Source organism: Eublepharis macularius, chromosome 7 (genome assembly GCF_028583425.1).
Source record: "Eublepharis macularius isolate TG4126 chromosome 7, MPM_Emac_v1.0, whole genome shotgun sequence".
Classification (NCBI taxonomy): domain Eukaryota; kingdom Metazoa; phylum Chordata; class Lepidosauria; order Squamata; family Eublepharidae; genus Eublepharis; species Eublepharis macularius.
The window spans coordinates 6,165,911-6,180,564 of NC_072796.1; the positions used below are offsets into that span (position 1 = coordinate 6,165,911).

Sequence of the window (14,654 nt, forward strand, 5' to 3'; positions counted from 1 at the left end):
GATCATCAGGGAGTTTCTCAAGGAAAATCGCGATACGATTCCATAGGAAAATTTGGTAAGCTCCCATGATAGCAGAGTAATTCGCTATCTTCAGGCTTAGGGCTGCTGATGAATATATCTTTTTGCCCAAAGAATCTAGCTTTCCGCTTTCTTTATCCGCAGGCACAGCATGAGACCCCTGACGGTGTCGAGCCTGCATCTCCTCAGTGACCAAGGAAGATGGTGGTGGATGCGAGAAGAGGTAAGTGCATACATTGTCTCTTGCCTTGTATAAGGCTTCCAACTTGCGGGAGGTAGGATAGAGAGAGGCAGGCTTCTCGCAAAGTGAAGAGATGACTTCCACCAAGCCTTCTGTCATGGGAAAGGCAATAGTGGTGGGATTCCCCAAATGGATGTACTGTAGGATCTTGTCCTTAGGTTTTGGGTTAACAGATGAAACTTCAATCTCTAGGCAGTGAGCCATGCAGAGCATCTGCTCGGTATACAGCCTGTAGTCTTCATTAAGGGAAACATGTCCTGTCCCAATAATGATCTCCTCAGGGGACTGATCCAAATGTGGGCTAGGGCTCGGCTCCCGATTCGGTTCCGACGAGTGATGTACAAACTCTCGTTCCGGGGAACCATAGCGGGAGTAGTCACTCCGACCTCCATCCCAGTCGTCTCTGCCATAAAAAGGGGAGTAAGAGCAATGCGACCTGGAAAAATCCGATCCTTGCCCGCTATAGTCTCGATATGAGAGGTGGTGAGAAAGTCCCTCTCGAGAGACATAATCCCAGGAAGTCCCTCTATGGCACACCGCTGAAGGGGCTTCGGGCAACTCGCCTTCATCCATCGAAGAGTGGCAGGATGGAGATCTTGCACATGGTGAGGGAGTTTTAGGCCTGTCCCATAAGACCTGCTCAGTTTGTACTGCAGCTGAGCAGCTGAGTGCCTGTGCTTCGACTTCTTTTTAGACTTCTTAGCAGCAGGTACAACTTCGACAGAGTCAGCACTACACTTCTGATCCTTCGGATCTGAGCTCATGTCAGGCACAGTTGGATCCAAAGTCTTCGGATCCAAGGTGGAAGCTGTGGAGTCGATCTTCCTCGACTTTGAGTCTGATCTCCTTGGATCTGACGCTCTCGATTCCGATCTCACAGGTAGGACCAGATCTGATGCTGCCCTCTTTGCTTTTGGAGTTGGAGTGTTCGTCCGTTCTGAACGTGACAGCGACTTCGAGCGTTGTCTGCAAGCCCGAGTCGAACCTGGGTCCTTAAGGCTGCTCGGGATATCCGACACCCCCTTCGGATCCGGGGCAATAACGGAGGGCTGACGGATCCGATCCGGAGAACGGGATTTGGAAGTTGAGGCCGCGCTATGAACAGACCCCACTGATGGATGGCGGTCTGGGAGATGTCTTGGTGACACCCGTAGCCCATTTCATGGTCCTTTTCCATGACAGCCTGGAGTCTGATCACCCGTTCGGCCCTAGCCTTCAGTGTGAAGCGTTGACAATGCTCACATTTCGGCACATTATGGGCTTCCCCCAAACACTCTAGACAAACTGAATGACCATCAGTCTTGGTCATTTTGGTTGAACAGAGTTTAAATAAAGCTTTATCCGAAATCTCTGTAATCTACTCTCACCAACTGCGCACTTCTTTCACAGTGGACAAGCTAGGTGCTAACTGGTCGGCGGCAAAAGAGAAACTGAGGGTGAGGGGGCGCCGTCACTGGATGTCGTTTCAGTGGGGAAGTCCACACATGGGCATTCGGCAGACAAACGCCCCCTGGTGGACTTTTGCTAGAAAAAGAATTCTGGTCGGCAGGCCTGCGTGTGTGCAGTCCCATGTGGGACTGCACAGAAGATGGACAATGAATTGAATATCTGACACTGTTCAATTGCATTTCAACAGTTTATGTTCTTCATTGTTCAAAAAATCCAATTGTACATGTATGTTTCTCCTGCTGCTTTCCAGGGTTTCCTCCCCTTGTTCACTGGCACCACTCTCCTTCTCATCTGGTGTTTGCCATGGTCCTTAAGTATATAAAAATTTTGCATTTCACCATGTGTAACTTTCAGGTGTAAGGGAACTTTCAGGTGTCCCTCAAGCCTCTCTGCCCCAGTGTTTGTTACTCAGAATGGCTTGAAAATTCCTCCAACTGGAAATAATCTGGACATGTACCTTTGCCATGGCTGTTACCCTCCCCAAATCATTTTCTACTCAGTGAAAAAAAATAATCTTACAGGACGATTACTTTCCCTTAGGGATGAGCTCTCCACAGCCAGGAAACTTCCCTGGGTGTGGGGGAGGAGGGGTTCTATATTATCTGAACATGCCTATGAAGCCTTGGCTAAGTAATGCATTTGAAACATTTTTAAGCTTGCATTTCTCTCAGGCAACTGGCACCCAAGGCAAATAACAGCAGTAAAAACAATGCATTTCCCCCCCAAAAAACAACACAATGGAACAAAAAGATGCTAACTGTGAAGAGCAAGGGGAGAAGAAGAGAAGAAGGATGTCTGCACAGGCACAAAGGCATCAGAATACACGACTATTTTTTTTTTTAAAAGACATGATGATGATCCAGGGAACAGTGAGTAAGCACACACAGGCAGCAGTTATCTGGTGGCCATGCCAAACGCTGCCAATCACTACGTGCCAAACTGCCAGTGAGCGAAACTTTAAGGCGATCAAAAGAAAAACCCAATTCAAAAGAAAACGGGTGTTTGAAAAAAAGGTAAGTTAATTTTTGCCAACTTGTCAGAGTTCCTAAAATTTTTGATGGCTGTAAGGATTTCAAACTCTGTATATAATTCAAGCTTGCAAATATTGTACACTAGTAGCCAAAATTGTGGAAACCTTTTGGAAAAAGTGTATTTTTGAGGTTTGATGGCTCATAACACCACTTTTTTTTGGAGTAATACCATAAAATTATATATCAATGGAAAGATAATTTAATCAAGAATGCAACACAATAACTTTTATGAGCAGTAGTTATAAAGAAGAAAATTGAAACACAGAAAAAATGAGCTATACAACAATTCTCACCATGTCAGTTAATACTTAGTTGGGTAACCTTTTGCTTTAATTACGGCCTTACGCCTTCCCATGGAGCGAACCAAGTTTTTTAGTTCTGCAGCTGCTATAATGTGAAACCACGACTGAGTTACTGCTTCTATTAATTGCGGTTTATTGCTGGGTTGCTTCTCACTAACCAGTTTCTTTAGTCGGCTCCATAAATTTTTGATGGGGTTAAGGTCTGGGCTATTCCCAGGCCATTCTAACAGTGGAATATGATTATCTTGAAACCACTTTTTGCACACAGCAGCAACACGACATGGAGCTGAATCTTGTTGAAATATAAATGCTTCACTATCTTGGAAAAGATCATGTGTGGAAGGCTTCAGTTTGGGCTCAAGTATTTCATTTATGTATTTTGGGGCATTTATATTGCCATTTATCACGCAAATTCTGCCCACACCTTTTGATGTCATAGAACCCCACATCATAACACTAACTGGGTGTTTCACGGTAGGCATAATGCAATCAGGATGCAAATCTTCTCCGATTCTTCTTCTCACGTATTTTATGCCATCACTACCAAACAGGGAGATTTTGGTCTCATCACTCCAAATAACACTGTCCCATTGTTCCGCTGTCCAGTTAACATGGGTTTTAGCCCAGTTTAATCTTTTCAACCTTTGTTTGAGAGATAACAATGGTTTTTTTCGTGGAATTCTAGCATTAAGACCGAATTCCTCCAGTCTGCACAGAACAGTCCTTGCACTCAACTTCATATTGAATTATGCCATTTCGTTCTGTATACACCCCGATGATTTTCTTCTGTCACCTAGGCTCAGTCTCTCAATTCTTCTATCATCCCTTGCTTGTGTGCACCTTTTCCTGCCTTTACCAGTCTGGTTTTGTAGTGACTGAGTTGCCTTATACCTCTTCAAAAATTTAGAAATGCCACCTTTGGTTAAGTTTCCACCAATTTTTCTTCTAATTTCTTCATAACTGTAGCCTTGTTCACTTAATAGTACTATTTTACATCGCTTTCTGGGTGACCAGTCAATTCTTTGCGCCATTTCTTTAATTGTATTGCGTTGAATGGCTACATTCAAATGAAGGAAAGCTACTTCATATCAACCTAAGCAAGTTGTGCTTCCTTTTCCTGGTTATTTGGCTGTAACATTTGATAGAATACAGATAATTGAACAAACTTTATTGCATTACATTCTTGATTAAATTATCTTTCCATTGATATATAATTTTATGGTATTACTCCAAAAAAAAAAGTGGTGTTATGAGCCATCAAACTGCAAAAATGTACTTTTTCCAAAAGGTTTCCACAATTTTGGATACTAGTGTAGACACTAATATCTAAAGATAGCGGACAGACCTCAGGATAAACAGAGCAGACCTTATTTGAAATGACAACTTCTTACTTCCTTTCTTCTCCCATTAAATCATCAAAATCACAAGCATGGAAGAAGTCAGGTGGGAGAGGAAGTACTGTTGTCTTAAAGGCAAAAGAGGGGCAGCAGCCGAAACGGCTGCAGGCCGAACAAAGGAGGCTAACCTCCAATATGTGTCAGGTAGAAAATTTATTACCAAAAGGACACTGCCAGAAACATTTTGACAACTTCTTCAAGGGAAACTGTAAAATATTGTGAGCTGCTTTGAGTCCCCTTGAGGGAGAAAGCACAGGATAAATTTTCAAACAAGTAATATGTATGTACGCAAAACAGCATCGTTCAATAAACTAAACAACGTTAAAAAAAAAATAAAGATCAATGTGAATAAATGAATATTATTCAGCACATGACTATAATAATAATAATAACAACAACAACATTCGATTTATATACCTTAACAGAATATTAATAACGGTCCTTTTTGACAGATATTGGAAAGATCAAGTTCAGAAGTTGTGTGTCCTACTGGTGGGGTCTGCTGAATGGAGCTGCCACTCCTACAACCTAGTTGATCGGGGGCCACCTTACCTTTCTGCATGGGAGAGAGAAAGGCCAGCTTGTCAGCTGGGGAGGGCGCTGGAAGCAGCTTATGGGCCTGAGCTGCAGGGTCCAGTCTCTCCTTTTGTGCTTTCTGACTTGTCCAAAAAGTGTTAAGGGAGATACAGTGGCGCGTCCACCCCCCCCCCCCAGCAGCTGCATCATGCTAATCAATGTCTTCTGGCTGGGATCGACTGGAGCAACAGAGAGGTGCAAAAGCAATGACAAGGGAGCCACTGGGAACTGGGCGGGGGGGGGGGGGGCTGAGAAGAAGAGGACACTGGTGGCTGGCTCATCTATCATACTGGGGAGGGGACATGTATTTTTATGTATTATCTCTCTCTTTAAGGGAGTTGTCTTATCTGTTATATTCAGGGTTGTCTTCCTTTCAGGTAAACATAGTCTAACAATTAACTACCCATATAAATGACAATTTAAAATAAAAATAAAATGATCCTCTTGTAAATGCACAGGAGAAGGGTGAGCAGAAAAAAAGCAGAGGAATGGGTAGTTTCCTCCTCTCCACTGCTTTTCAGCTAAAAATTGCAAGTGCTCTTCTTTTTAAAAAATACGGTTTTGCTACACGCATTTGAATAACCAACAGTTTGCCCCTCCATCATGCACTCCTTAACTTTAAACCTAGTTATCAAACTTAATTAACTCTTTCATGTCTTTTAACGAGAAAAAGAATCTAATTAAATAGCACAGCATCATCTCAAGACTATGATACTTTGAATACCCCACTTTCTTCTTTCCTACCTTCCATGGCATGGTGCGTCTTACCTTTTTCTGCTTATGCCTTGCTCTTTTGGCTGCCCGCGTGCTGTTTACTGGTTTAGTCTCAGGGCTGTTTATAAACTGTAGCAAGTCTTCCACTTTTCTAGGATCAACAACACTCTCTCTATCTGAAATTAGTTCTGATTTCTTAGGTTGTTCCTCTTTCCTCTTTGTTAAACGCAGGCGAAGTTTTTCTCTCATTTCAGCATAGTTTCTACTAGTTGGTGCTGCTGGTGGCTATCAGAGGATAAAAAAGGTCATAGGAATCATGTCCCAAAGTTTGTAAGAGTGCTTAAAATTCAACATGCCATTTCAGCAGAAGTCCCGAAACAATGAATGTGATATGAGAACCAAATATAACCCAATGCAATAATCATTAAGAGAACAATGAGACTTAATAGGAAGCTTCAAGTTAATTTAAAACAACCTATTCTAAAAATTATGTTGCTGAGACTTTTAAATGCACCTGTATCAAAAACACACTACTACCTAGTAACTAATTTGTTAACAGCTGCAAAAAAATGTAGCTAAATAATAAAGAAATCCAAAAATGCCTAGAAATAAAGAATGGTTCAAAGCATGGCAAACAGTACCATTAACCACCTAGAGAGAAATTTTGAGGTTAGGATATGAAAAACAATAAATAGAAAGATTTGTTCTTTTTTGGAAGCATACAATATTCACATTAAATGGGAATGGGGTGAATCCTTCCTTGGTGGACTCCGTTATGAACGGTGGGGGCTCAGAAAGATGCACTGGTAGGAACAGGGACTATACATACACTGAGAGCCAGTTTGGTGTAGTGGTTAAGAGCGGCAGGACTCTAATCTGGAGAGCCAGGTTTGATTCCCCACTCTTCCACTTGAAGCCAGCTGGGTGACCTTGGGCTAGTCACAGCTCTCTGGAGCTCTCTCAGCCCCACCCACCTCACAGGGTGTTTTGTTGTGGGGATAATAACAACATACTTTGTAAACTGCTCTGAGTGGCCATTAGGTTGTCCTGAAGGGCGGTATATAAATTGAATGTTATTATTATGTTATTATTACACTGTTGGGTACTGTCTATTGATACAGACATACACCTGCTTGGAAGCTTTCCACATTGCTAAACATGCCATGAAAATTAGTTATGCTTTGTTTCAGAAAGACTTCATCTCTGTGTTTGGCTTTATGCTTGTTGTTCACATTTTCTGCTACCATACCATATTGTGTGTCTCTTTTCACTGAATGTTTTAACTCATGTTCATTATTGTATTTTGCTCAATGAATGTCCTAGGGGTCGATTATATTGTATTTTCACTTGCACTGAGTAACCCGCCTTGGATCTCAGCGAGAAAGGTGGAGGACTCCTCCTCCTCCTCCTCCTCCTCCTCCTCCTCCTCCTGCCCTCCTACTGGAAAAACAGTAGCTTCTCCGTTGCAGCCCCCATTTTATGAAACAGCTTTTCATAGGCTGTGAGAAAGACCCCCATGAGCTGCAAAAGGGCCTAAGGCATGACTTGATTTGTTTGGAGTCATTATTATTCTGTTTTTAATAGACATTGTTACTTGTGATCTTATGTCGTTACTCCCACCTTGGGCCCCTATATTTAGCAGGAAAGGCAGACATACAAATGTCTAAAATTGAATTTAATTTGTTTAAAGCTATTACTTTGTTTAAAGCTATTTTGTTGTTGCATTTCAAATTTGGAATTACAAGAACTGCTTTTCAGAGGATATTGTTGCATATACCCTATCATCTGGCTGTAGTATATTCTCACAATAATTTCATCAATAAAGTACTTTACAATATAGTACAGAAAAGTTGCATTCAGGTGTCATAAAGAGCTGCAGTTAACCTTGTTGCAATGCCAGTGCACTCTATTCCCACTTTCTGGGATATCCAAGCAAAGGAGGCCTCAGTGCTATGGTTTACCCCTTGCAGGCTAGCCTCACAGGAAGCAGAGGGAAACAGATGAGCAAGGGTAGGGACTCCTTCTTCTTCCTCCCCCATGGTAGACATTTAGGATGTATTCAGACGCCATGGGAGGATGTGACCATTAGACTCTGTTTCGGCACAGTGTGTCGCTGTGCTTGCACACGGCCTTTGCTCCTCCCACCTCCCTCCTTGTTTAATGCGCAGAGCTTGAACAAATCTTGATTAAGCCCCAAGTCAATGTGACAACCGAATCCAGCCACTAAATAACCCACAGAGCACTGGAATCTTTGACTAGAGTAACTCTGCACAGGATCACATTGCAAACCCTGCAGGTCTGGTTAGTATGTTTTGCAGACAGAGTTTATGCAGAAAGAAATGACAGGAAGAAATCTATAACTAATATATGCTGTGAATGGACTACTTACTCCTCCGTGGCCGAAGAATTCACAGTAGCAACAATCACAGTATTTTCCTTCTTTCTGGTTTGTAGATGTTGAGGTACTGGAGCTATGCTCTGAACAGCTGTCTTCATCTTGGCTGTCCTCGCCATCATATTGCTGGTGGTCATATAGACTGTTATCCTCACAGTGATGGCCTTCACAGTCAGGATCACTATATTAAGGTGGAAAAGGGAACTTATAACCACAGCCGTTCTGTTGTTATTGTGCACATATGAAAAACAGAAAGTTTTAAATGCATGAGCATCAGGTTTTCAACATATGGGGGGAAAGAAACCTCTTCCCACCCTTTGCAATGTACACATGATTTCAGTCTAACACAGATGCAGTTTTGGAGCAGAAGACCAAAACTGATACCAACAAGTAGGCAGTTTGTTTTCAGTCACTCTTCGGGACTTTGACTTGATAACTAAATCAAACTGAAGATAAATGTTTGACTTTTTTAAAAAAAAAGGTTTTGGACACCTTTTATCCTTCTCTGCCAGTAACTGTTCAATTTGAATTGCCACAGAAGAAAACTGTCAGAGCCAGGAGACAGCCATAAGCAGCGGACAAATGCCAAACAAAAATTGAAGGAAGAAGGAACAAGAACTTCAAACTCTATCACAAGACAAATCGCATACTCTTTTTTTTAAGGGAAGAACCAAGAATTCGAATTATACTTTGCCTGCTTTACTCTTTCATCATACGTACAGATCGTAAGGCTCCACTGTCGCTATCACCAAACTTAGCATGAGACTCACCTGCCCTCTTCCACTGGCAGGAAAACCTTTAGTTTCCAAGTGGCTTAATAGCCAACTTCTGTACTCTGATCCTGCAACCACTTACTTGAAATCCAGCTCCACTTTGTGCAGGTGAATTTCCTCCCATATAAATATGAACAGAATTGCCCCCTTCCGGCCTACGAAAGCATGGAGAGCCAGCATGGTACAGTGACTACAGTGTCGGACTAGGAACTAGGAGACCCGAGTTCAAATCCTCACTCTGCCATGAAAGATTGTTGGGTAACCTTGGGCCAGTCACATACTCTCAGCTTAACCGACCTCACAGGGTTGTTGTGAGGATTAAATGGATCCCCATATCCTCCAGATGCACAAGTGCAAGCAAAATCAGTCTGAGAATTACAATCTCTGTAGTTTCTTGGTTTGTAATAACTGATTTAGGTTTTTTTTTTAGTTTTCAAAAGAAATCAAAAGGGTTTGTTAACTAAAGCTCATGTCTGCATATCAAGTTTCATCTTAAAATATACTGCTAGATTTTGACCAAAAACATGTTCTGCCAGCCTAGTTGTATGTTAGAGCAAGGAATGTAAGAAATAGGGGGCAGGGGTAAAATGTTTGTGGTTTGGAGTATGATTGTTTCTTTCTTCCACTCGAAACATATTACCTGATATGACAGTCAATTTCTGTAGCACAGTACAGTGCTTTATACAGTCTTTGTGGCCAGAGCACTATTATTTCACACTTGTAAACTATATAGTTTTGGTATGACCTAGAATAATTGCTATATTTTTCTTATCTTTAAACAGTTGTGGTTAACTGTTCATCTACTTTTCTAGCTTCTTTCTCTTTTCGTTCTGCAGAATTTGACAGAGTTTGGTACTCTTGCAGGTTTCAAAATAAATGAACAGAAAACAAAAATGCTAACGAAAAATATGGATACTAAAACCCTGGAAGAATTGATGGAAATAACAGGTTTTAAGGTTGAAAAAAAGGTAAAATATTTAGGTACCACACTGACGGGGATGAATTGTATGCTATTTTAAAATAATTATGTTAAGACATGGACAGAAATTAAAAAAGGTACGTAAGATGGGATAAAAAAGATAGGTTAAGATGGGATTAAAGTACAGTTGTCCTTGTTGGAGAGAATAGCAGTTATCAAGATGCATGTTTTACCTAGGTTGCTATGTTTGTTCCAGACAATATCTGTTTTAACTTCAGAAGTACCATTTAAACAGCGCAAAAGAATATTTCAATATTTATATGGCAAGGAAAAAACCAAGAGTTAAATACAAAATTTTACAAGATGTGAAGGAGAGAAATGGCCTAGGTTTACTGGATTTGAAGTTGTATTTCACTGCCTCATGTCTAATGAGGATGAAGGAATGCATGCTTCTGAGAAATGATAGGCTCTTGACGTTGGAAGTTTATGACCTGAGATTTGGATGGCATGCTTATTTGTGATATGATAAAGCAAAGATCAACGTGGACTTCAAAAATCATTATATTAGGTGAGCCATCTTGAGAATTTGGAAGAAATATAACCTAAGACTGTCACAGAAGACCCTGCTTTGGATTTCAACACAGGAAGCATTTTATTGAGGCGAAATGACAACTAAACAGGGATGGTTGACTTATGGAGATTTATGAGAGTTCTCACAAGGAGATTGTAAATTGAAGACAAGGGAAGATCTAACAGCTAAAGGTTATAAATGTCAATGGTTTTTCTATGCACAATTATTGGAAAGGTTTAAATCAAATAAAAAATTATGGGGTTGACTACAAAAAGACAAAGTTTGAAAAAGAGCTTTATACAAATGATGAACACGTTATTTCTAAAACGTATAAACTTTTGTTGAAATTTGAAATGGAAGAAGAATGTGTGAAAGACTACGGTAAAATGGGCTAAAAATTTTGGGTATAATAAACAAATGGACCAGTGGGAAAATATGTGGGTAAAGGTGCTCAAATTCACTTTGAATTCCACACTTAAAGAAAACTTTTATAAAATGATGTATCAGTGGTATACGTCTCCTGATAAATTAGCAAATATGAGTAAAGGTATGTCAAACAAATGTTGAAAATATGAGCAACATGAAGGCACATTTTATCATCTTTGCTGGACTTGTTCTAAAGCAAAAAAATTTTGGTCACAAACTCATATGATAATACAGAAAATTTTGAAGATCAATATACAATTTAACTAGAAGCCTTTTTGTTGGAACTAATGGACAAACATTTGGAAAATAAACATTTGTTCATTGCAAACACATGCTTCAGGCAACTGGATGACTGCATACAAGAACATCACCATGTTAGAGTTTTAGGGATAGCATGCACCTCCAAAAAGACAATTAAGTGAGTTCTAGATCAAATCAAGCCTGAATTCTCTGTAGAAGCTAAAAAGACTAAACTGAGACTACTTTGGTCACATCATGAGAAGACAAGACTCACTGGGAAAAGACAAGTAAGATTAGGGTCCAGTAGCCCTGGTGCGTCATGAGTTAATGAAACTGCTCAGAACTTAGTTCTGTTAACTCGGCACACCTCGGTAAAAGACATTCCAATTAACAACTCAGGATCGTTTCAACCACAGAGTGATACAGCTTGATTTTAGTACTGGGAGCGGGGAGTAAAGAGCACTTAGATCAGTTCTGGAAAGTTACCAGAAACTGGCCTCCTGCCTGGCCCATGTGAGCCCGAAGCCTATCTCTAATTAAGAGATAGAACAGAAGATGGCCGTGACAACAGCAATTGGATGCGTTTTGGTGCCTTGCTTGTGTATTGCCCGGCTGCTACTCAAACCATCTATGAAGAGGAGCCAAAGAACAAGTCAGCTCCAGGTAACAGTTGTACGACCTAGCTCAGATAGCTTTATTGTTTTATGCTTCAGAACTGCTGAGACTTCTACTGGAATGACTTTAACTGAGAATTTAATTAAACTGTATAATAAAGTACTTATTTTTCCAAGCTTAGTTGTTCTACTTGTGAGTATCTCACCCTTGGAACCCAGGAGAGGGTAACTGGCAGTCTTGCAAGGGTTTACTGGGAGTTAAAGCACTCCTCTGACTTCCAGATACAGAGAGTCAGAAGGAGCGACAACCAATGAGCCTCCCTTCTTCGCCTTTTGCAGAGCTTAGGCCCTGTCGGGGAGGCAAGGGAATGAAGAGAGCGTCCGGCAGGAGGGCTTGTGCATTCAGTGTCTAAGGTGGTACTGGACCCAAATCATACTCTACTACTACAGACCAACATGACTACCCACCTGAATCTATCTTCTGGGAAAAGTCAACAATGCTAGGAAAAGATGAAAGCAGTAGGAAAAGAGGAAGACCCAAAATGAGACCGCTTAACTAAATAAAAGAAGTCACACCCTCCAGTTTGACAAAACTGAGGCTATTGTACTTTGGTCACATCATGAAAAGACAAGATTCTCTGGAAAAGTCAGTAATGCTAGGAAAGGTGGAAGGCAGGAGGAAAAGTGGAAGACCTAAAATGAGATGGCTGGACTCAATAAAAGGAGCCATGTCTTCCAGTTTGCAGGATCTGAGCAAGTCTGTTAAAGATAGGACGTTTTGGAGGTCTTTTATTCATAGGGTCGCCATGGATCGGAGGCAACCTAACAGCACATAACACACACATACATCAGATACAAAGAACTCGCACTTGGATCACAATACAGGGGGAGCAGTCAAACAAGTTAAAATGTGCAAACAAACACAAGAGTCACATTCCAGAAATAAAATTTCTCAGCTGCTGCAACTACTGGAAACCATCTAAGCATTAAAGACACATATGGTTGAGCTGTGACCAACCCCTCTTTGTTTTTACTATAACTTGAAAAGACAAGTGTAAAGACAAAGAACAAAATCTTACCTGCAGGCTCTGGATGGAGCACTGATCAAATCTTCGGTAGTTGAAGGAGGTGCAACTGTTGTAGAATAAAGATCTGAACAGGGATCCCCAAAGCCAGAAGCGGCTGCAGTAACCTCAGAGAAAGATGGAGCATCAGGACTTTGGAGATGAGGAGCAGAAGTTGGAGAAAGCACCACAGGAGAGAGAGAAGGTAGCGATGCTAAACAAGTAGAACTGGTTTGTGGCACAGCCGATGAAGAGTGATCATGTGTATTGATACTGTGGAATACTTGACCTAAATATGAAAAGAGAAAATAGCTGTTATTTACTGTCTAGCTCAGACTCTTAAAACAGCAATTTTTGCTATAGAACTGCGACTTTCGTATGACCCTTGTTTGCTCCATGGAATCTCTTCAGGACACTTAGGAATCTGAATGAAATTCTATGTTGCAAATCTGAAGACCAGTTTATCCAGACGTTTTCAAAGACAAACGGAAAATGCACCATGTCTGCCTTGAAATATCAGAATCCAAGGTAGTGTGCATGTTCAGGACACAACTGTGCATTTCAAATTTGAACATTTGTGCAGCTACTGCATGCAATGTTAGAGGGAAGAGAGATAGTAAATCAACTGTAATGTGGTATCTCCCTTGAACATTATGCCAAAATGAAAGTTAGTACGAACTTTTACAAAACAATTGTGCCACTGAAGTTGGACATTTCCATGGGCCATAATCACATGTTGCAGGTATACCGGAAAGATAAAATATGCTGTATTTTACTGAATTCCAATTTAAAAAGTTTACCTAGTGATGACAATCTTTTAGATGAAACTTTAAACTGGTTGTTGCTTGACTGCACTGTAGTTGGGGTGCATGAGACTGAAGAGGTTGCAGAAGAAGTTGCCATAACAACTTTGCTAGTGTCCATAACAGCGTCTTGGAAATGGTACAGACATTTTTTCTTTAACACATTTTCCCTCTTCTTGCTATCAGTCACTACAATTCCTTCATTACTAGACATTACAGGAAGTTCATTAGGTTTCATTTCCAAGAGTGTTGGTGCTACTGTATCACTGCCTTTAAATGGAAGAAAGAAGCAGGGAACAGTTAACAGAATTCTATTAATATAACCAAAGTTCAATCCTTCAGTAACCTGCAAAACACTGCACTGTTTGCCCATAAGCATTTTAAATTTAGGGTTAGGCAATATACTAATCTGACTAGTACAAATGCTCAGCTGCTCGTGCAATCTGCTGCGGCAGCCAATCAAAGTGAACTTTACGTTCTAAATTGCTCTTCAGAATGCAACAGCCAAACACAGCCACAGCAAATGAGAAGGCTGATTTTGATAGCTAGATCAGTACATTTTTTAGACACACACACACACAAAAGATATACAATAGCAGCCTTAAAAGATATTACTACTAACAGCCTCATTTTAAAAATAGTGGTACTCAAAGCAACATCTCTCCAGAGTATGATATAAGAGAAGGCACCCCCTACACCAGGCAGACTCAGGGCAGCTTTCAAAGATCAAGACCAGCGCCTGGTAAATGCACAACCAAGAGAGTTGATGAAACCACGGCATTCATTCCAGGTCCGTGACAAAATCCTGCAACATTCAGAAACGTCCATGTTATTTCAAAGGCAAACCTTACGCACAGCATGTTGCAGCAGTCAACTACTGGCTATCAGGGACTTTGCTCTTAGCATAAATGGGATTTTTAAAAGGTGTGATCCATGCTAAGACCTAGAATGGCTAAATATTCTGCCACTCAGCCATAACTAGGGTTACAGTTCAGAGTTACTCTTAAAATTGGTTTACGGTTGGCATGACAAAGCTGACCAACATTTTGACTGTTCTAAGACCATAATTAATGTTTTTTTAAAGGAACTGAAATTTCAGTAGTCTGAATGTACTTCCTGTT

At 40.9% G+C, this 14,654-nt stretch overlaps 1 protein-coding gene across 6 annotated transcripts in view; it reads right to left on the reverse strand.

Annotated features, from left to right (window-relative positions):
- FAM193A (family with sequence similarity 193 member A) overlaps positions 1–14,654 on the reverse strand; it is a 77,504-nt gene that overhangs the window by 15,037 nt on the left and 47,813 nt on the right. For all 6 annotated transcript variants that reach the window (XM_054984618.1, XM_054984621.1, XM_054984620.1 and 3 more), the window contains 4 exons: positions 13,531–13,803; positions 12,746–13,019; positions 8,118–8,304; positions 5,783–6,013 (listed from right to left, as the gene is read on the reverse strand). In XM_054984618.1, coding sequence (XP_054840593.1) covers positions 5,783–6,013; positions 8,118–8,304; positions 12,746–13,019; positions 13,531–13,803 — 965 coding nt within the window. The remainder of the gene's footprint in view (positions 1–5,782; positions 6,014–8,117; positions 8,305–12,745; positions 13,020–13,530; positions 13,804–14,654) is intronic.